Source organism: Pelobates fuscus, chromosome 12 (genome assembly GCF_036172605.1).
Source record: "Pelobates fuscus isolate aPelFus1 chromosome 12, aPelFus1.pri, whole genome shotgun sequence".
Taxonomy (NCBI): domain Eukaryota; kingdom Metazoa; phylum Chordata; class Amphibia; order Anura; family Pelobatidae; genus Pelobates; species Pelobates fuscus.
In genome coordinates, this window is record NC_086328.1 from 127,351,780 (window position 1) to 127,375,420 (window position 23,641).

The 23,641-nt window shown below is 42.6% G+C and overlaps 1 protein-coding gene across 3 annotated transcripts in view; it reads right to left on the bottom strand.

Moving 5' to 3' along the window:
• Positions 1-23,641, bottom strand: part of PPFIBP2 (PPFIA binding protein 2) — a 152,117-nt gene that overhangs the window by 113,330 nt on the left and 15,146 nt on the right. For all 3 annotated transcript variants that reach the window (XM_063437799.1, XM_063437803.1, XM_063437802.1), the window contains exons 2-3: positions 23,380-23,459; positions 12,832-13,046 (exon numbers count right to left, since the gene is read on the bottom strand). In XM_063437799.1, coding sequence (XP_063293869.1) covers positions 12,832-13,046; positions 23,380-23,443 — 279 coding nt within the window. In that variant the 5' untranslated portion in view covers positions 23,444-23,459. The remainder of the gene's footprint in view (positions 1-12,831; positions 13,047-23,379; positions 23,460-23,641) is intronic.

Genomic DNA, 23,641 nt, shown 5'->3' on the forward strand with positions numbered 1-23,641 from the left:
TGCTTGCGGAAATGTGTCTGTGGATAAAATGTCATATTGTGTGTTTGGTTGTGTGTGTATGTGTGGGGCTGCTTGTGGTATTGCATGAGAAAGACTGTTTGTGGGGTTGTGTGCGTGTATGTACATTGTCAGTGGTGGTGTGTGTGTGGGCTGTTCGTATTATTTGTATGAGGGGAGGCTTATTCTGCATTTCTGTGTATATCTAGCAGTATGGGTGGCTTCCCTGGGGAATTGCCTAGAGTAATATTTGGTCCTATAATGGTGATGTTAGACTGTGTGCCTTCATAATCAAACAGGAAAGAAGGTAAAAAAGGGAGATCTTGTACACCCTCACAATGGGACACGAGGGTGCATGAACACCCTCACAATGGGACAGGAGGGAACGTAAAGAGAGGGAACATGTACACCCTCACAATGGGACACGAGGGTGCATGAACACCCTCACAATAGGACAGGCGGGAACGTAAAGAGAGGGAACATGTACACCCTCATAATGGGACACAAGGGTGCATGAACACCCTAACAATAGGAGAGGAGGGAATGTAAAGAGAGGGAACATGTACACCCTCACAATGGGACACGAGGGTGCATGAACACCCTCACAATAGGACAGACGGGAACGTAAAGAGAGGGAACATGTACACCCTCACAATGGGACACGAGGGTGCATGAACACCCTCACAATAGGACAGACGGGAACGTAAAGAGAGGGAACATGTACACCCTCACAATGGGACACGAGGGTGCATGAACACCCTCACAATAGGACATGAGGGAACGTAAAGAGAGGGAACATGTACACACTCACAATGGGACACGAGGGTGCATGAACACCTTCACAATAGGACAGGAGGGAACGTAAAGAGAGGGAACATGTGCACCCTCACAATGGGACACGAGGGTGCATGAACACCCTCACAATAGGACAGGAGGGAACGTAAAGAGAGGGACCAAGTACACGCTCACAATGGGATGGGGGAAAGCGGAGATATTTTGTCATTCATTACATTAAGATAATGAAAGAATAATAATAATAATTTTGAAAAAAACAGCGGTAGACCTGCAGAATGTCTAAGATAGTGAGGTATGTCATGTGAACAAAAAGTTTGTAGTTTCATCCTTTTGGTCCTCAACTGACTGAGTATGAGAGAGAGTCATGAGATTAGAGAAGGATTGAGAAGAGCCCAATGGACCTAGACAGTTAGAAGAAGTTATAGATATATACAGCTCAACAGTTACAGGTATAAAACTAAAGGGTGGGAAATATTTAGCTATATCAAAATAGGTCATGCGAGAAAAGTCATATAATCTTTCTCCTCGACTGTAATTGGATAACAACAATTCATATCCAGGAAATTCGAGGTACACATGAGAGTGGCAAAAATCCCTACTTTGATGTGTAAAGTAATTCCAGAATATCATGCAAAATCACCAATCTTTATGAAGGACCTTGGTTAGAGGTGCAATATAAGACATGTAATATAATAATATTAAATGGCCAGAGGATGGAAACAAAAAAAGAATACAATAATGCCTAGTTTCCACTGAGCGGATCGGTTCGGGTCGGTACAGTTTGGAACAGTTTGGAAGGTTTAGAATGGTTCAGCCTATTCAGGTAAGCATGTCCACTGCAAGTCAGACCTTCAGGGGCCATTCGGGGTTTAGAAAAAATGCCTAGCATGTCATCCAATCAATGGATTGTATAGTTGTTCCGCCCTAACCGTACCGTACCATTTCCTATGGCCCTACATCTGAAGCAGGACCCTGAATGGTGCGGTATGGTTCGGTTGTATGGGCCACTTTCAGAATGGAAACACTCAAAATAGCGTACTGTACCGAACCGACCCGAACCGATACGCTCAGTGGAAACGAGGCATAAGTGTTTAATGTAAAGATCTCCCTTGGAGCAACAATGAATTCACACTTCTGGTAGACTGCAGGCGATCCTGCAGCTCATTGTGTGCTAATACCCTCTCATGAAGTAAATAGCTCTGGCAATGCTAAAGTGACAGCAAGGGGTATATAAAACAAGCCACTAAATTCGTATTCAAGGGCAGTAAAGAGGAAATGTGCCTTTTAGGATTGTTAAACATTGCACTATTTACTGATTTCTGATTGGGATTTCTAACTGAATGACTGCTCTGATTAGGCAATCCAATCATTAGCTTTAGTAGAATCAGTAAGGAGTTCTGTTCTGGGGAATAAAACTGTTACGTTACAAAAATTTGACCACATGACAGGAGGCTTCCTATTTTGCATTAAACTCTCTTTACTAAACTCCACAGCAGTAAAGGAAGTGAAAACATTTAAACCAATCAAAATGCAATAGGGAGTATATTATCCCAGTAAATAGGCTCCTCCTCCTCTTTCTTTACTGCTCCATCGCAGACAGGTCAGAGTTTTTGGCTCTTCCCTTGATTATACCTTATATGAACGTTTATTTTATTATCTTAAATTCTCTCTCTCTCTCTCTCTCTATATATATATATAATATATATATATATACCGTATCGGCGTATAACACGCACCTCATTTTAAGAAGGAAATTCCAGGAAATTTCCCCCCCTCCCATAGTATTCCCCCCCTCATCCCATAGTGTTCCCCCCCCCTCCCATAGTATTCGCCCCCTCCCTCCCATAGTATTCTCCCCCCCTCCCATAGTATTCTCCTTAGCGAATATCTCTGCCAATTCGGGAGAAGACGGGAGTTTAGGCAGGGGAATGAAGTGTGCCATCTTAGTAAACCTGTCAACCACGGTGAGGATAACAGTCTGTCTTTTAGAGATAGGTAGATCGACAATAAAGTCCATGGCCAAACAGGACCATGGTTTTTCTGGAACCTCCAAGGGGTGCAGGAATCCACATGGAAGCGTATGGGGTTGTTTGGTTTTAGTACAAACTTCACATGCAGCGATGAAGTCCTCAATATCCCTCCGTAAAGCAGGCCACCAGAAGTCCTTAGAGATCAACGCGTAAGTTTTGCGAATACCATGATGTCCCGCCATCTTGCTATTATGTAAACACTGTAAAAGTTCCAGTTGAAGAGCAGGAGGAACGAAATGACGGCCCGCAGGAGTCTGTTTAGGTGCTAGATGTTGCAACTTAATGATCTCGGCCAGTAATGGAGAATGAATCCTGAGATTCGTATTAGCAATGATATTGCATTTCGGAACTATAGAGGAAAGAACTGGTTCAAGTACAGTAGAAGGTTCATATTGGCGAGATAATGCATCGGCTTTAGAGTTTTTAGAACCAGGTCTGTAAGTCAGTACATAATTGAAGTGAGTCAGGAATAAGGACCAACGAGCTTGTCTAGAGGATAAGCGCTTAGCCTCCCCAATATAGGACAAGTTTTTGTGGTCCGTCAAAATCGTAATAGGGTGTAGGGTCCCCTCCAACAAATGTCTCCACTCCTTTAAGGCTTTAATGACTGCTAACAGTTCCCTTTCCCCGATGTCATATCTGCTCTCAGGCCCAGAAAATTTCTTAGAGAAGAAACCACAAGGGTGTAACGGTTTATCCACCCCTAACCTTTGAGACAGAACAGCCCCAACTGCTGTCTCAGAGGCATCGACCTCAAGCAAGAAAGGCAGAGTCGTATCAGGATGGACTAGAATGGGAGCCGAGGCAAAAAGTTCCTTGAGAGTCTTGAAAGCACCAAGAGCTTCCTTAGACCAGAACTTAGTATCAGCCCCTTGTTTGGTCATATTGGTAATAGGCGCAATGATAGAGGAGTATCCTTTAATGAAGCGCCTATAGTAGTTGGAAAAACCAATAAACCTTTGGATAGCTTTGAGTCCTTTGGGCAAGGGCCAGTCTAAAATAGATTGGAGTTTTACAGGATCCATTTTAAAACCTTCCCCAGAAATCACGTATCCAAGAAAGTCTACCTGAGACTGATCAAAACTGCACTTCTCCAATTTGCAATATAGACCATGTTGCAGCAGCTTGTGTAATACCTTTCTGACCTGTCTATGGTGAGTCTCAATCTCCTTAGAGTGTATTAGTATGTCATCCAGGTAAACAATAACACAATCATGCTGAAACTCCCTAAGTACCTCATTAATCAAATCTTGAAATACTGCAGGCGCATTGCATAGTCCAAATGGCATAACAGTGTATTCGTAATGGCCATAATGGAGCCCTTAAGACGATCAAATAACTCGGTAATCAGTGGGATTGGATATGCATTTCTGACAGTTATTTTATTCAAGCCTCGGTAATCGATACATGGTCTCAGCGTGCCATCCTTCTTCTTAATGAAAAAGAACCCAGCCCCGGCCGTAGAAGAAGACCTCCTGATGAATCCCTTTTCTAAATTCTCCCGAATATACTCCTCTAGAACCGAGTTTTCCTGAACAGACAGAGGATATACATGGCCCCTCGGAGGCATAGTGCCGGGTAGAAGCTTAATCTTACAGTCAAATGACCTGTATGGAGGCAAAGAATCGGCATTCTTCTTGTCAAACACTGCCCTTAAGTCTAGGTAAAGGTCTGGTATTTGTCTTTCTGTGGACTGAGTAGGATTCTCCGGTATGTTAATATTAGCTAATGGAGAAACCTTGCACAAACACCGATCCTGGCAGCCCTGGCCCCACGAGAGTATCTCTCCTAACTCCCAATCGATAATAGGGTTATGTTTTTTCAACCATGGGTACCCCAGAACTATGGGAACGGAAGGAGACGAAATGAGCATAAGAGATAAATTCTCCACGTGTAGGATACCAACATTTAAATCAATGGGGATGGTCTCACGAAAGATAACAGGGTCTAGTAATGGTCTACCATCTATGGCCTCAACGGCCAAAGGTGTCTCCGTTAGCTGGGATGGGAAATTGTTCTTACTAGCAAAGGCTTGGTCGATAAAATTCTCAGCAGCACCGGAATCTATCAATGCCATAGCCCTTACTACTTCCTTCCCCCAAGTTAAGGAAACTGGTAGCAGAAGCCTGTGATCTTTATAATTAGGAGTAGAGGACAAAATAGAAACACCCAAGGCCTGTCCTCTAGAGAGACTTAGGTGCGAGCGTTTCCCGGGCGGTTAGAACAGTTCGAGAGTAAATGACCCTTGGCCCCACAATACATACACAAACCCTCTCTTCTCCTGTGCTGTCTTTCCTCCTCAGAGAGGCGGGTATACCCTATCTGCATAGGTTCAGTAAGCAAAGATATCGTGGAGTCAGGACTTGGAAAAGCGGGAGCTAACCTAAAAGAAGGTCTCTGGTTCCTCTCTCGAGTGTTCTGTCTCTCTCTTATACGTTCATCTATACGAGAGATGAACGAAATTAAATCCTCTAAATTCTCAGGGAGTTCTCTGGTAGCAACCTCATCAAGGATTACATCAGATAGGCAATTCAAAAATACATCCATATACGCCTGCTCATTCCACTTGATTTCTGCCGCCAGAGACCTGAACTCTAGTGCATAATCCACCAGTGTTCGGTTCTCCTGTCTCAGGCGCAACAGTAATCTGGCTGCATTAACCTTTCTACCTGGAGGGTCAAATGTTCTTCTAAAAGCAGCTACAAATGCGTTATAGTTATAAACTAATGGGTTATCGTTCTCCCATAGTGGGTTGGCCCATCTCAGAGCTTTCTCAATGAGTAGGGTGATAATAAATCCTACTTTTGCCCTATCTGTAGGATAAGAGCGAGGTTGCAATTCAAAGTGGATACTAATTTGGTTTAAAAAACCACGACACTTCTCAGGAGCCCCACCATAGCGTACTGGGGGGGTAATGTGAGAAGAAGCACCCACTGTGGCTACCTCTAGACCTGAACCGACAGGAGAAACAGGGGTATTACGTATCTCCTCTGGTGGGTTATTGGCACAAGCTAATAGAGCCTGTAGCGCAAGCGCCATCTGATCCATTCTGTGATCCATGGCTTCAAACCTAGGATCAGGAGCAGCCAGCTTACTGTTTGTACTTGCAGGATCCATTGGCCCTGTCGTAATGTCAGGATCGGGACAGGGATCCAACACGCAGAGTACAAACAGTAGCCAGATACGTATACCAGACCTTAGAATGGCCGGACTAACGTAAGTAGTACAGTATAGAATGGTCAAAGACAAGCCGAGGTCGAGGGTAACAGAAGACAGGTAAGCGAGAGACAAGCCGAATCAAGGGTAACAGAGATAAGCAGAGTAAGGTACACAAGCCGGGTCAAAACCAAAAGGGATAATAGAATACACAAGCACTGAGTGACTAGAACAAGCTAGAACCACGACAGGGCAATGAGCTAATGAAAGAAGCTCTGTTAAATACCCTGTTCAGAGCAGTAACCACGCCTCCGAGGCGTCTTGATTGGTCCTGCAGCAATTGACTGACAGGTCGTTCCAGGGGAGTGTCCTGATGACTACTTCCTGCCTAGATGCTGTAAAAGGCAGTCACTCCCTCGCGGCCGGCCTAGCATGACCGGATAGACCGCGGGGAAGGGAGCCATCAGATCGTCTGGATGGAGGAACAGCTAAGTCTCTACGTCTTTCGGAGGTAGAGACCACAGGTACCCTGACAGCTTGGGGCTCGGACTCTGGATCCCAATCCTTTTTTCCGCAGAACACGTTCATGGGAGAACCCCAAGAACCAGATACCGCGGAACCACCGCAGGAAGACAAAGACACCATCTTCGACCCGCTGGGACAAAAACTATTCGACCCGAGAAAAATAAGACATCCACGCTCAGGCGACTGGACACCACCCGACCACCTAGCAAGGCTCATGCACCTCTGGATACGTAAATCCATGGACAAGACAGTCCGCAACCGATTGCGGTCAGAATGCCCACAACCTTTTCTACCTGACCACGTTGCAGAAACACCAGAATTCGATCAAGTGATGACCACTTTTATGTCACGAGGTGGCCGTGACCCATGCAAAGGAGTGGAGAAAGGGTTTAGAGGGGTACAAGATAAACCTCTAGATTCAGTGGGACCACTGTCCAGAATAATGTATTTGGCCGACGATGCCCTGGCTAAAGCTGATCAATTCGACGCCACTATGGTGCGCGAATGGGTTCATGATGTACGGGAGTTGGCACAAAGATTCTTCTGCTTTGTGGGTAATGCCAATGTCGCCTTATCATCCGAGTTACGTAAAGCAGCACTTCTCCGCATCGACGGAAAGTTGGTGGAGTTGGGCACCAAAGAACAAGGTCCTCTGGCACAGGGCAAACTATTTGGAGATCCTTTTCTCAAAGATTTGAGCAGACATGTAAACGTCTTCACAACTTTAAACAAGGCTCAGACGTCAATGCGGAGAGTCTTTAGACAAAACCCCTCCAGGGGTGTTTTTGGTCGGGCTGGCCGCCAAAGGGGCCGTGCTGCCAGCTGCTTCTGGCCCTCAGGCCCCCGCTCTACAAGACCCCAACCTTTCTACCGAGAGGTGGGATACCAACCATCCTCCTACACTCGAGGCGCAGACAGAGGTCGCGGACCACGCACCCAAGGCAGAGCACGCTTCTCCACAGGTAAGCAACCGCTTCACTCAATTTTCTCTTCCAATGCATACAGCAGGTCGCATATCTCTTTTCTTCCATGAATGGACCTCCATCTCCACGGACGCATTGATCCTACAGACGATACAGGGCTACATCATCGACTTCGTAGAGCAACCACGACAGAAGGAACTACCACGTCATATCAACTGCTCAACAGAAGATACCTTCCTCATCAACAACGAACTGTAAACCCTGTACTCGAAAGGCGCGATCGAACCCGCCTCCGACCATCGAGGTTTCTTCAGCAACATCTTCTTAGTAAAGAAGAAAACGGGAGACTTCCGCCCCGTCATAAACCTAAGACGTCTCAACGAATATGTCACATACAAACACTTCAAGATGGAAGGCATACATCTTCTACGGGACCTATTACAAGACAAGGATTGGTTCACAAGACTAGACCTCAAGGACGCATACCTATCAGTACCCGTCCACCAATCCTGCCGATAATTCCTAAGGTTCCACTGGCAAGGCCTTCCTTGGCAATTCACGTGCCTCCCCTTTGGCCTCAGCTCGGCCCCATGGTGCTTCACCAAACTACTGAAGCCCGTGGTCGCTCATCTTCGAGTGCAAGGAATTCGCTGCATTATATACCTGGACGACCTCCTGCTGTTCTGCTCCGACAAGTCCAGACCGGTACGACACACACGCTATACCACGGATCTCCTGTCATCCCTGGGCTTTATAGTGAACTTTCAAAAATCGTCTATCTCCCCATCACATACAATACAATTCCTGGGATTCGAGATAGATTCCACCTCCAGCACCCTGCGGCTGCCAACATCAAAAATCTCAGTCATCCGCAAGGAATTACGCAGGGCCATCCGTTGCCGCACCATTCCACTCCGCGCCCTCGCCCGAATAGTGGGACTTCTCTCTGCTTCCATACAAGCTGTTCCTCTGGCAGTTATATAAATACTTTGTATATTTTGATACTTTCAAGAGACCTTGAAAATGTAGAAGCAATAAACAAATTGCTTTTGAGAGATGTTTGCATAGCAATATATATAAAAAAAATTTCTTAATGTAGTTTTGATTTTGTTGTTTTTCTTTCTATGACCTTTTTTGGGAGGAGGCTGTGGGGGAAGTTCTGGAGGGCCTGCCTACCTGCACCTGTTCCTTTTACCTGGGGCTATCCAAAGCCCTGTCAATTGAACAACACAACTGACAGATCCACGTTGTTCTGAGATGCTATTTAATTTCCTTTTTGGGGTGTTGTCAAAAAAGTTAAAACTTCTGTAAAAACAAAGTATTAATAAAAGAAACATGACTATTGAAACATGTAATCTGCCTCTTTTTCTAAGAACAGAAATAAGGAGGGATATTTAGTTACAGAACACAATGTTAAGTGCCTTTTGCAGGATTTTTATTCTGATTGCTTTTGTTTTGTTTTTTCAACACACAAAATGTTTCAGAGAACAAGGAACAATTGTTTAAGAATCGCTGCCTTCTTGAAACTTCCTAATACTAACCCCTACTGAACACGGTTTGAATACTATCTATTGTATAAAGCCAAACCGTTTAATAATGTGTATTTTTCATAGGGTGAGCTATTGACCCGATACGATTTGAGTGACAGTAACGGGCCTAATGCAGAGCTGGATTAAGATGGCCCTAGGCAGGAAGCCAGGATGGAGGCCCCCTACTAGTCATTTGTCTTTGTTAGTGTTCTGTGTGCTGGCTAAGTATTGTATGTGTGTGGGAGAGACTGGAAGTTGTGTGTGTGCCTGTGTTGTAGTTTAGTGTTGTGTGTAGCGGCTGAGTGTTGTGTGCATGTGTGGAGGGGACTCTATGTGTTAGTAGAGGGTTGTGTGATGTCTGATTGTTGGGTTGGATTTGAGGCATTTTTTGCTGCCATTCAGCTTAACTTGTGGTAGGAGAGAGGGTATCATCCCTGGTGGTCCAGTGGGGGAGCATTGTGCTCTGCGCTTCTATTAGGTGCAGATCACTTTAAGAGCTCCCTCTTGGTCCAGCACGCATTAATGAGTCATAGAGAAGTACTTGGGATCTGTGAAGAAGCTCTTAAAGTGGTCTTCACCTGATAAAGTTACATAGAGATTTACAGATATGACAATCTACAGCATTCTCACATGGGTGGCTTTATAACTTATATGGAAATTACCTTACTATGAGTAAAGAACAAAATCAAATTCTAGATATATCTATTGTTTGAAACAGTTTATGATTAATATATATGGTTAGTTTAACCGGGGAAGATTCAGCGCACATAATAAATGGTACACCGGATACCTTTCCTGTCCAATGTTATGTGTCCACCTTCTTTACGTTATCCTGCAGTATTTCCCAGTGATGAGTAATCCACCCCCGTATAGTTCCAACGGTGTTTTCATATACAAGCTTGCACACCTCCATCAACTTACTGCAGCACTACAGTCTGCCCCTGTCCACAGGACGATCAGGGCTGGCACCACCATGTTAGTGACCTAGGACATTTTCTTGAGTGCCAAATAGCAGCAGAACACCCTCTCCGTGTGTGTCCACCTCATATGAAATAAATGGGGCCCTCTCATTGTGCTCAGTTTCAAAGGCTGGATGGACATCCAATGATTGTGAATGACTGAGCAGATGGGGAACCCGGACCCATCTCATGGCTCTTGAATAATTATTTAGGTGATATGGCAGATTGCCAGACAATGCTTCACACACTGTGGAAGCCACCAGGTACTGTACTACAGGATTATAAGAGCAGACAGTTTCATATTAACCTACGAATACCATTGCTAACCAACCAATGATTGGTCTATAAATATTTCTCATTGAAGGCTACAGCTTGACTTAAGTTTCTACTTTAGGGCTTTGCTTTAGGCTTTTGATAAAACAAAAAGATCCCAGGCACTCACTGTGACAGGAACCGAGCAGATTTATTGGATCAAAAAAGGAACTGCAAAGTTTGGACCTGTACCCAAGTCTTTATCAAGTTTCTTGGAACTCAGTGAAATTGATGTCATATATATCACAGTACCTTCATTGATAGTGCCGATGTACCAATGAGGCAATATTGTTCCATCACACTAGATCTCTAGGTATCTGGCCCCTTCCTGTGCACAGATAATGCTGTAAAACTGGGGGCAACACCGGATGACACCAACACATCCCAGTAGATTTTTACCATTTGGTAGACCCTACGGAGTGTGTTTCTACTGTCCAGATACACCTGGCGCTTGAGCCCAAAGCATACCTTGATAAACTCTACATTAACAGATAGGTGGGAATACGTCATATCCATTCAGTAAACAGGGTAATGCTTATGCTCTTCAGGATCTCAGTTGAAGCATAGCTTGAAACATGCACATAATACAGAGCCATGTATTCTATACAATCCGGCCTCAGTACCTAACTAACAGAGGGCAACAAAGTTCTTTATATGTCTTTTAATATCAGGTGGTTGCTTTGAGTAAAATTAAAAATAAAGTAAACACTCTACTACCTGTAGATATCGGGGCCTGAAGAGTCCCACATCTGGGGCATCAGCCACTAAAGCCCCCACCTTAGCAATGCCTATGGGTCGCACCATGGCTCTTTTCTATAAAAGTATACATTGCATCCTAGAAACATATGCAAGACTGTTCCACCACCTTCATTTATAATAAATCAAATAAATGGAAGTACAGTATATGATAGATTGCACATACAGTCAACAAGCAAACAAAGGTTTCTGTTTAACACTATTTTCTGCAGTGCAGTACGAGAGTAAGACTGAACAGACAGAATTATTCATAAAAACATGAAATGTTTGGAATTCTAAGCGAATTTGGACACTGTGTATGATTCCATGCAGTGATAGCAATATGTATTTAGAATGTAAGAGCAGCTGGACAAACTTAATGCAGATAGTTTACAAAGAAAAAGTAAAACAATTACCTTTTTTTTCTCGGTTTCCTGCTCAGATTCAGACAATACTTCCTACTTCTTACAAAGAGTTTGTATGTCACAAATCCGCCCAGGCAATAAGATTGCAAATTAACTTCTGTCTGTTATCTCAGACTGACTCAGCACCCTATCTGGCTGGAATGTTAAGCTTTGTCATTCGTGTCCCCATTCTCCCTGGCAGCCTATTACACGCCTCGGAGTAATTACACATTCTGCTGCACATTGACCCCAAACAGTTCTGAGAAGGAACGCTGGAGAAACACAAGCAGGTACATTTTGCAGTGGTGTTTGGTACAATGAGTCTTTTCAAGAACTGTCACTTGAAAAGTCTGCAAGGAATTTTACGCACATGTTGATTCAGCTGAGATTTTTACCGCTGGGTGTAAAACATCTGCTCTTAGTGGTGGCTGGTGAAGCTTAAAGATGATGTGACATTACATTGTCCACTAACTTGGACTCTGACTATTATCGCATGCACTTTTCAACACCATAAGCCTATAGTTACTTGTATGTGAGAAACAATAATGACTTTGAAAGAGGTCTAACTCCACCTACTGATGTGGTTACCGATTGACAAGCTTAGAAACAGAACAATAAGCTGGCCCGTGTTTTAGGGGTTCCATGATTGGATGGCTCAATACAAAACCAGTGGGTCATGTCAGAAATCCTGTAAGAGAAGACTAAGCATATGATGAGAGGTTTATAACCGAAAATGGGGCTTTTTTAAAATACTGTCTCAAACATGTTACATGATTAACATGCCACCCAACATTGGGAGGTATGACGTCAGGATGGGTCTTGAAGAAGGTGTCACCAGTGATGCAATGTGAATCACTGGCAGCACCCATAATGCCTGACTAAGAATTGGGTGGGCCTGCCTACTAGACGGGGCTTGACAGGTGTGCTTGACACCAAGCTGACAGACAGCATCCTAACAGGCCTCCAAAATGCATGACCATGCAGATAGTTTCTCTGTATGGTCCTAGTGCCCACTGTACAGCATATGCGCTTTCGCTGTGCTGCCCAGGTTAGGGTCCCTGGTTCCTTGGTTTTTGCTTGTTGTAGGACACCAGGGAGCTAAATCCAGACAGGACCCCAAAACAGGGAATGTAGGACAGTTGGACGTTTTTTTACAAAGTCCCTTGAGTGCCCTCAATGTAAAGATATATATATATATATATATATATATAATTTGTGAAATATTACTCCATACAGATATAGTAATGCAAACTCTAACATATCAATATAGATATATCCTAGAAGGTTAACACAGCCATAGTCTGAAACCAAAGCACACCACATAATAAACATCACAAGATAAACACCAAGCCTTCAAGAGATGCTGCAACAAATGGCTCTATGAATGGACAGCACAATGTTTTGTCCAGAAAATAAAAACCATAAATATCTATCTCTAAAACAATTACTTATTAATGGTCACTTACCACGTTGCTCTCCAGCCATTCAATGATATACGATGCTGTTGCATTTGGAATCTGATTTCTCAAAGCTTCCCTTTCTACTGGGTTATCCACCATTTGTAGAGATAGCTTCAAGTCTTCAACCAGGTGCAAAACCGATATACTGCCAAAGTATTCCACTGTGATTTCAGACCCAACTTCAAAGACTCCATTCGCATACTCTGTAACGGCCTTTGTACCTTTAACCAATCGAAAAACAGACACATTTTTTTTAATTTTGTTCTTTTACAGGTTATATTTTAGAGATACTTGTTTGTTAGTTATATAATTTATATTGTAGTTTGCAACCTCTAATTTCCATTTAAATTTAGAAAAACTCACTTAATAAAAAAAACACACATCTGCACACATCTGACATGGTCTGACTCTGCACCAAAAATGATCTGTTTGGCCAAAAATTATGGATGCCAATGTATCATCGGAAAGACAGTGCACAACAGATGGAGAGAGGGTAGCAATAACTTCGCCAGATGAACCCCTAGAGTTTTCATTGAATATATCTTCAGATGAAGGGACACTCAACCCACTAGAACCACTACAGCTCATTGTAGTGATTTTGGTGCTGTCAGTGGGGACCTCCTTCCATGTTTTTTTGCAAACCATTCTAAAATGTTTGTACATTAATTGTTTCAGCCAGACTGATAGTATGGAAACTACACTTCGTTCTAAATGGATTTGTCTGAATTGTTTGGACGGCACTGGGCACTGGGCACTGGGCAAATCAGATCGTAGAAATGGTTTTGGTTCACAGTTTGGTAGCTCATTTCTAGGTCCCAAACAAATTGAGCTCCAGACAGAGAATACCCATTTCTTTGGACGTAGAGACCTCTTATTGTTCAACGGTTTGCTATGAGAAGCCTCTTCTGTGCCAAGATGGGAAGGGGTGGTGGATGGAGGGCGAGGGGGAGGGGGCGGCAGGGAGTTGGGTTGGTGGGATGGCAAGGAAGGCAGAGCTGGAAGATGGTCTATTGTTTTGCATTAGACATTCCAAATTAAGTTTGCAATTTTAAAATCCATATTTAAAAATAAAAAAATAAAAAAATAGAAAAATAGAAAACTAATACCTTAACTCAGGGGTGCCCAAAAGGTAGATCCCCAGATGTTGTAGAACTTCAACACCCATGATACTTTGCATGTCTTTAGAATAACAAGGCATCTGGGGATCTACCTTTTTGGGCACACCTGAGTTAAGGTAGTTTGGAATGTCGATAGTCATACCAAACTGCACAATGTAATCTTGTTCAATTGTTGTTACTATTCCCCATGCTATTTGATATCAGTGTACGTAATATTATCTGACATTCCTAATAAAAAATGTATTTATAAAAAAAAAAAATTATTCTGTAAGGTTTTAGCCTAATTTTACCATTATCGGGAAATACCTAATTTATAATCAATATTCTGCGGTCAGTCATACATTGAATGTAAAAAAAAAAAAAATATCTTTTTGCAGACATGGTTTTCATTAATCATAGTTTTTCTATAAATTCCTTGTGTTTTCTCTCTTACCACTAGGTGTCCCCACAGCACTGTATACATATACATAAGAATCAACAAATTCTCAAATTATTATTATTACTTATTACTGGAATTTATAAAGTGTCAACATAGTCCGCATAACTGTACAATTGGGGGAAAAAAACCCTAAACAAAACATTACAATATACGCAGGCCATTGCAAAACGTAAAGAAAAATTAGACCTTTTGTGAAAAAAAATGACAAAGCTACCAAAAAAGGTAACATTTTATAATGAGATATCTTTCTACGGGAAAAGTGTAGGTCGTTCCACTGTTTTAATGGGACCGTGAGAATCTATATTTTCTGGCCATACCTTTCTGATGCTACAGGCTGATAAACTTTGCTCCAGGGTGCTTTCTGATCAAGTAAATTAATGGAATAGCTCTTTGGAATTAATGAATTTATCAGGGCTGACTTTTGGGGTGTGAAGTGGGAGAGGGTGGCAGAAATTGCTCCCCCATTTATACATAGATTTTATTTTTTTTGTTTTACTAAATAAGACTTGACCCTTAATCCTTGGCCGTAGAGTTTATAGACAGAAGTAGATTTAAGGATATCTGCCAAAAATGTATATTTTAGAGTTGCATTCTAACCAATATAACACTACACCATGAGGACGTAAAAGGAAAGCATCTAGACAAAATAAATAAACCTCTGAAGTGCAAATTGGGGATTAAAAAAAGGGAATTGCAAATTACAGACAAAAATATTCAGTTTTTCAGGAAAACATATTTTTTAGTTTAGGTATATTAATCTAGAGCCTTCAATTTACTTCTCAGTTCTCCACTGTGGTAAGCAGGGGGATATAGACTTACCAGGATCAGGTAAGGAGGAGGCCACCCACACAGGGGGAGGGGGAGAACTATGTAGGCCATAACTGCATTGAATATTAGCCAATGTATGCTTGTTTGTTTGTATATGACGGAGTATGTGTGTGAGTGTATATGGCTCTTTGTGAGCATGAATCTGTGGGTGTGTCTGCAATGTGATTTTGTGTTTATCTGTACTTATGTGTTTGGACATGTTGTCTGTTAATGTGTACCTGTAAAGATAATGTGGAATATATTTGGAATAACCATTTTGTTTGTTTACATTAGACCATTTGACTTCATGGATCCTATTAGAAAAATGTAAATGTTTTTGTACAGAAATTAGGTAAGCCATTTCTTAGTTTATAATATTGAGCAATGATACTGGTTTCAGAGATTTAACTGACACAAATAAATAATTGAATCATATAACTAAAGTATAAATCACAATGATTTTTAGAGGAGAAAATCATAGCTTGTTCAGTGGTAACATCAAACGCGACGGCATCTCTGCTTGTCAAATCTACTCAGTCTCGAAGTACAATTCAAATTATTTTGATTATGTACTTTGACTTGAAGAGAACACACTACTAATGGGACTATGAAAAAGTAACGCGTACACACTGTCAGGATCGGGTCAGGGATCCAACACGCAGAGTACAAAGAGTAGCAGATACGTATACCGGTCCTTAGAATGGCCGGACTTAACATATAACTACGATAGAATGGTCAGAGACAAGCCGAGGTCGAGGGAACGAGAAGACAGGTAAGCGAGAGACAAGCCGGGTCAAGGATAACAGAAAGACAGGAGAGTAAATACCAAAGCCGGGTCAGAACCAAAAGACAAGAGAATAACAAAGCACTGTGTGACTAGGCGGACTAGAACCACGACAGGGCAATGAGTGAATGAGAGAGCCACTGTTAAGTATCCTGGCTAGGGAGAGAAGACACGCCTCCGGCGAGTCCTGATTCGTCTCCCGAGATTTGAGTGACAGGACGTTCCGGGTTGGCGTCATGGCGTCTACCTCCGGTCCTCCTGTTATAAAAGGAAGTGACTCCCTCGCGGCCGGCGTTAGCAAGACCGAGTGAACCGTGAGGGGCCGAGGAGACATGCCGTCCGGACGGATAAACTTCAAAGTCTCTACCTCTCTCAGAGGTAGAGACCTCAGGTACCCTGACAGTACCCCCCCTCTCAGATACGCCCACCGGGCGGAAGGAGCCGGGGCGAGATGGAAAGCGGGAGTGAAATGCCCTGCGAAGGCGAGGAGCATGAACATCCTGTTGTGGTACCCAACTCCTCTCCTCAGGACCATATCCCTTCCAGTCAACTAAATATTGTACTCTCCCCCGGGAGACACGAGAATCAATAATGGAGTTAACCTCATACTCCTCCTGACCCTCCACCTGAACAGGGCGCGGAGGGGCGATTGTGGAGGAGAATCTGTTACAGATTAGAGGTTTCAGCAATGACACGTGAAAAGAGTTCGGAATGCGTAAAGTAGCAGGGAGGGCTAGACGATACGCCACTGGGTTAATTCGAGTCAAGATCCTGTAGGGACCAATATAACGAGGAGCGAATTTCATGGAAGGAACTTTAAGACGAATATTCCTAGTACTCAACCAAACTTTATCGCCTGGAACAAAATTCGGAGCCGCCCTTCTACGTTTGTCAGCATGTTTCTTAACCAGTACAGAATTGTGTAGAAGAATCTGTCGAGTCTGATCCCACAACTTCCTCAAATTGGCCACATGGACATCAACCGACGGCACTCCTTGGGAAGGAGAAACCGAGGGAAGAATAGATGGATGAAAGCCATAGTTCATGAAGAAGGGGCTTGAATGCGTAGAGTCACAAACGAGATTGTTGTGCGCAAACTCCGCCCAAGGAATCAAACCGACCCAATCGTCCTGGTGTTCGGAAACAAAACAGCGTAAGTATTGCTCAATCTTCTGGTTGGCTCGTTCGGCAGCTCCGTTAGACTGAGGGTGATAGGCGGACGAAAAATTCAATTTGATGCCTAATTGAGAACAGAACGACCTCCAAAAACGTGAAACAAATTGGGAGCCTCTATCAGAAGTGATCTCCGAGGGAATCCCATGCAAGCGAAAAATCTCTTTAGCAAAGATTTCCGCCAATTCAGGGGAAGTCGGGAGTTTAGGCAAAGGTACGAAATGTGCCATCTTGGTAAATCTATCGAGTACGGTGAGGATAACCGTGTGCTTTTTAGAAATAGGCAAATCCACAACAAAGTCCATTGCCACACAGGACCAAGGTTTGTCAGGAATTTCCAGAGGTTGTAGAAGGCCACACGGAAGTGAATGCGGTAGTTTAGTTTTAGTACAGACCACACAAACTCCGATAAAATCCTTAATATCCCTCCGTAACGAAGGCCACCAGAAATCCTTGGAGATCAAAGAATACGTCTTGCGAACACCCGGATGACCAGCCACCTTACTCTCGTGAAGACACTGTAAGAGCTCCAATTGGAGTTCAGGAGGAACGAAAAGTCTGGAAGCCGGAGTCAGTCTAGGTGCCAGATGCTGCAAGCTCCTTATCTGATCAAGAAGCGGAGAATGAACTTTGAGAGTAGTGTTAGCGATAATGTTACACTTGGGTACTATAGAGGACAAAACCGGCTCAGATACGGCAGCAGGTTCATATTGGCGTAGTTGAAGTGAGTGAGAAATATGGACCAACGAGCCTGTCTAGATGATAGTCGTTTAGCCTCTCCAATATAGGATAAGTTTTTATGATCTGTCAAAATAGTAACAGGATGCAAAGTACCCTCCAATAAATGTCTCCACTCCTTCAAGGCCATTATAACCGCTAGTAGTTCCCTGTCACCAATGTCATATCTGCTTTCAGTACCTGACAATTTTTTGGAAAAGTATCCACAAGGATGTAATGGTTTGTCTACACCCAACCTTTGGGACAGAACAGCACCTATACCTGTCTCAGAAGCGTCAACTTCGAGTAGGAAAGGTAGTGTAGTATCAGGGTGAACTAAAATTGGTGCGGAAGCAAACAGCTCCTTGAGTGTCTTAAAAGCCAGAAGTGCTTCAGTAGACCAATTCTTAGTCTCAGCCCCTTGTTTGGTCATATTGGTGATGGGAGCAATGATAGAGGAGTATCCCTTAATGAAACGTCTGTAGTAATTGGAGAAACCAATAAATCTCTGGATAGCCTTGAGACCCTTAGGTAAAGGCCAATCTAATATGGATTGGAGTTTCTCCGGGTCCATTTCAAACCCTTCCCCAGAAATCACATACCCAAGAAAGGTAGTTTGGGATTGGTCAAAGCTGCATTTCTCTAGTTTGCAGTACAAGCCATGCTGAAGGAGTTTGTGTAAAACCCTTCTGACTTGTCCGTGGTGAGTCTCAATATCCCTGGAATGTATAAGTATATCATCAAGGTATACAATCACACAGTCATCTTGAAACTCCCTAAGAACCTCATTAATAAGGTCCTGAAATACCGCCGGGGCATTGCAGAGACCAAAAGGCATTACAGTATACTCATAGTGCCCATATCGAGTATTGAATGCAGTTTTCCACTCGTCACCGTCGTGAATTCTCACCAAATTATAAGCACCTCTAAGGTCTAACTTAGTGAAAATTTTAGAACTTTTTAATCGATCAAAAAGCTCGGTGATCAAGGGGATCGGATATACATTTCTGATGGTTATCTTGTTAAGACCTCGGTAGTCAATGCAGGGTCTTAAAGAACCATCCTTCTTTTTAACAAAAAAAAATCCAGCCCCAGCAGGGGAGGAGGATCTTCTAATGAACCCCTTGTCTAGGTTTTCACGAATATACTCCTCTAGAACTAAGTTTTCATTCGTACACAAAGGGTATACATGACCCCTGGGGGGCATGGTACCAGAAAGTAAATTAATTTTGCAATCAAAAGGCCTATGTGGTGGTAAGGTATCAGCCTTTCCTTTGTCAAATACTGCCTTTAAATCTTGATACAAGGACGGTATCTGTACTTTGGTAGAGTCAGTAGCGTTATTAAGTGAGTTGACACTACAAAGAGGTGACACTTTCTTTAAACAATTCTCTTGACAATCCTGACCCCACGAAACTATTTCCCCTGATCTCCAATCTATAACGGGGTTATGTCTCTTAAGCCAGGAGTATCCCAGGACTATGGGAACAGAAGGAGATGAAATGAGTAGTAGGGATATTTCCTCCTTGTGTAGAATACCAGTAGTTAAGTAAAGAGGTGTGGTCTCTCGGAAAATCACAGGCTCAACTAAAGGTCTACCATCAATGGCTTCAACAGCCAAGGGTGTCTTCCTTAACTGGGATGGGATAGTGTGTTTGGTGAGAAACTTTTGGTCGATAAAATTCTCAGCAGCGCCGGAGTCTATCAATGCCATAGTCTCTAAAGTTCCCTTCTCCCAAGTTAAAGAGACCGGTAATAGGAGTCTATGTTCTTTGTAATTATGAGTAGAGGACAAAATCGAAACACCCAAGATCTGTCCTCTAGAGAAACTTAGGTGCGAGCGTTTCCCGGACGACTGGAACAGCTCAAACGTACATGACCTCTGGCCCCACAATACATACACAGTCCCTCCCTTCTCCTGTATTGTCTCTCCTCCTCTGAGAGACGAGTAAGGCCTAACTGCATAGGTTCTGAAGCCTGTGGATTTTTGGTTTCAGAAATTTGAAATGATGGTGCTGGTCTAAAGGAAGATTTACCGGTTCTATCTCGAGTATTTTGTCTCTCCCTTAGACGTTCGTCAATACGAGAGATAAAGGAAATTAAGTCCTCCAGGTTCTCGGGAAGCTCTCTTGTCGCTACCTCATCAAGTATTACATCAGATAATCCATTTAAGAATACGTCTATATAGGCCTGTTCATTCCATTTTACCTCTGCCGCCAAAGACCTGAACTCTAGTGCGTAATCCACAAGTGTTTGGCTGTCTTGTCTAAGGCGCAACAGTAATCTGGCTGCATTGACCCTCCTGCCAGGAGGATCAAAAGTTCTTTTAAAAGCAGCTACAAAGGAATTATAGTTATAGACTAATGGATTATCATTCTCCCACAACGGATTAGCCCATCTCAGAGCTTTCTCAATGAGTAAGGTAATAATAAATCCCACTTTTGCCCTATCGGTAGGGTATGAACGAGGCTGTAGCTCGAAATGAATACTGATCTGGTTCAAAAAGCCACGACACCTCTCAGGAGAACCAGCATAACGTACAGGTGGGGTAACTCGGGAAGAAGCACCTACAGTAGCTACCTCTAGCCCTGAACCCACAGAAGGAGCAGAGATATTACGCATCTCCTCAGGTGGATTAATAGGACGAGACAGCAGCGCCTGTAGTGCTAGAGCCATCTGATCCATCCTATGATCCATGGCGTCAAACCTAGGATCAGGAGAACCAAGCTGACAATTTGTACCTGCAGGATCCATGGCCCTGTCGTAATGTCAGGATCGGGTCAGGGATCCAACACGCAGAGTACAAAGAGTAGCAGATACGTATACCGGTCCTTAGAATGGCCGGACTTAACGTATAACTACGATAGAATGGTCAGAGACAAGCCGAGGTCGAGGGAACGAGAAGACAGGTAAGCGAGAGACAAGCCGGGTCAAGGATAACAGAAAGACAGGAGAGTAAATACCAAAGCCGGGTCAGAACCAAAAGACAAGAGAATAACAAAGCACTGTGTGACTAGGCGGACTAGAACCACGACAGGGCAATGAGTGAATGAGAGAGCCACTGTTAAGTATCCTGGCTAGGGAGAGAAGACACGCCTCCGGCGAGTCCTGATTTGTCTCCCGAGATTTGAGTGACAGGACGTTCCGGGTTGGCGTCATGGCGTCTACCTCCGGTCCTCCTGTTATAAAAGGAAGTGACTCCCTCGCGGCCGGCGTTAGCAAGACCGAGTGAACCGCGAGGGGCCGAGGAGACATGCCGTCCGGACGGATAAACTTCAAAGTCTCTACCTCTCTCAGAGGTAGAGACCTCAGGTACCCTGACACACACATACCCATTCCAGATATTTCAGATTCGTTTTAGTTTTAAAGGAGAGGAAGGTGTTTTAAGCTTTTGACTATTGTTTATTAATAAACTAAAATATTAATTAATTCAACTAACACTCAAAAGTGAAAGCAGTGATAGTAATGTTAAAACCGTAAACAATGAATTGCAGTGAAATTATAAAAAAAAAATGCTACATTTAAGCTTACATATGTACGCAGCTACTATAACTATTTTGGAGCATTTTTGTAAATCAGTAATTTTTTCATGAAAGCCGGACTAAGTGAAGGACATGGGTCCATGGAGGAAGGGGGAGGAGTGCTGCTAATGGAAGTCTGTCTCCAGAATGCTACACATGCTAATTTTAGTTGTCCAATATGCACAGAATTCACATTAGCCACCCAGGCACTCTTGTTCTTGAGATTGTCATCAAAGTTTCACACTCTCAGCCAATTCAATGATTTCCGATAAGAAAGAATTGGGAGGATATTGCACACCTTAACACTCAAAGAGATGCACTGAATCGTAGAGACGCTTAACGCATGATGCATGCTGTGCTGCACTGACCCAGGAAGCATCTCAAGTGACCGTTTGGGTAACTGCCAGTAGAGGTGTAACTAGTCAGTAATGTAAACACTGCCTTTCATAGCAAAATGCTGCACTATAACCACTTCAAATCACTGAAGTGGTCATGTTGCTTGGTATAGCTAGCCCTTAAATATTATACAGAATATGTCCTTTATTCGGGAGATGATCTGAGGAACATGTTCTATTAATAATAATAATAATATTATGCAATAACTACTAGCAACTATTTATTTCTTAAAGCTCGTTTAATTTCAGTAATGTCAATGTTGATTTAAGAAAACACGTTTCAACACACCCCAGTGAGGGTTACACATTTATATCAAGTGATCACAAGTTCATCATTAAGTTCAATTTAAAAGCAAAACGAGTTTAAAATATTCCCAACCGCCTTGTTCAGTTTGAGTTAATCTTTGCTAAATACATGTACCCCCTCTTAGGCACCCAACTGCTTCGTTGTTTAGTAACTATGATTAATTAACTTTTGGCCCGACAAAACGTCAACATTCCACAGTAAGCCAAGCTTAAAAGCATCTCTTAAAGCAAATCTGATTAATTAAAACAGCTCTGTGTGTTGCAAAAACTTTCCAAGCTATTTAACCCATCGAGAGAAGGCAAAAGCAATTTAAGTCTCAATCATTAAACATTGAATTGTAGTGAGCTTAAAACAAATTTGCAAAATGTAGCCGAAAATCGATGGTTTGGAAAAATTCTCTAAATTAGCTGTAGTGACCATCTGCCTATTTTTATTTTGCAATCTGTTTTCAATTCACTACAGTTAGTTGTATTACCTTGATAAGGACACTCGAGTCACAAAGTTTTATGGATTTAAATAATTGGCATTTCTTTTCATGGCCAATTTGTATAACCTTTGCAAAAAAATAAAAGAAAGTGAATTGCAGCAATCTGAATTTTAAAGGGACACTATAGTCACCAGAACATCTACAGCTTAATGTATTTGTCTGCCTGGCTTGGCTACTTCCTGGTGGTGATGTCATGCGTGGAGAAAAAAAAAAGACCTTTTATTGTTCATTAATTTGAAAAAAAAAGAGAGAAAAATAGTTCAAATGTAGCCTGAACTGCATCTTATAAAAAAATTAGAAACATAGCAGTTTCTGCCCTAATAAAAGGCTGACCTACTAGTCATTCAGGTGAAACCCTCTTTTGCAGGTGGGTCTGCCCTCTCCAGGCCGGCACTGTTAACCCTCTCCCACCTGCGGCCTGCTTTACGGAATACTGGAGTTGGAAGGAAATACATTTTGGCAATTAAAGTGTAAAACATATAATTCACTATTAGATTCACTTTTTTCACACTTGGCACATAGCTGACCTGGAGAATGTTTTCAAATATAACAAATTTGGCCTAAAATTTAAAATACACTTTAGTAAATACAAAACATGCAGGTTATTCACCAGAATCTTAATTGTATCGACTTGAAACATGAATTGTATAACTATGGGTAAAAAAGCTACAGGCAGTGCTAAACTATTTTAGCCTGATTTCTTTTAATTAGGAACTAAATGCAGTAGAATTTTAAGTTTAGCAAACAAACACCCACATATCTCTTGTTAATAGAATGGCTGTCATTGTTAGGCGGTGAAGTTTTACCTGCTATAATGTCATCCATTTGTTCTAGAGCCGCCTCAAGCATGTGACTGGCATCAGACGCCATGGCTACAGCAGATCTTCTGTGTATAGGAAAAAACAATGTATAATTTAATGTAATAAATAATTTGTTCAAAATAGATTTTACGGTGAAATAGACACTAAAGCTACCAAAACAACTTTAGCGTAATGAAGCAGTATTGGTGTTTAGATCATGCCCCTGCAGTCTCACCGCTCAGTTCTCTGTCATTTAGGAGATAAATCA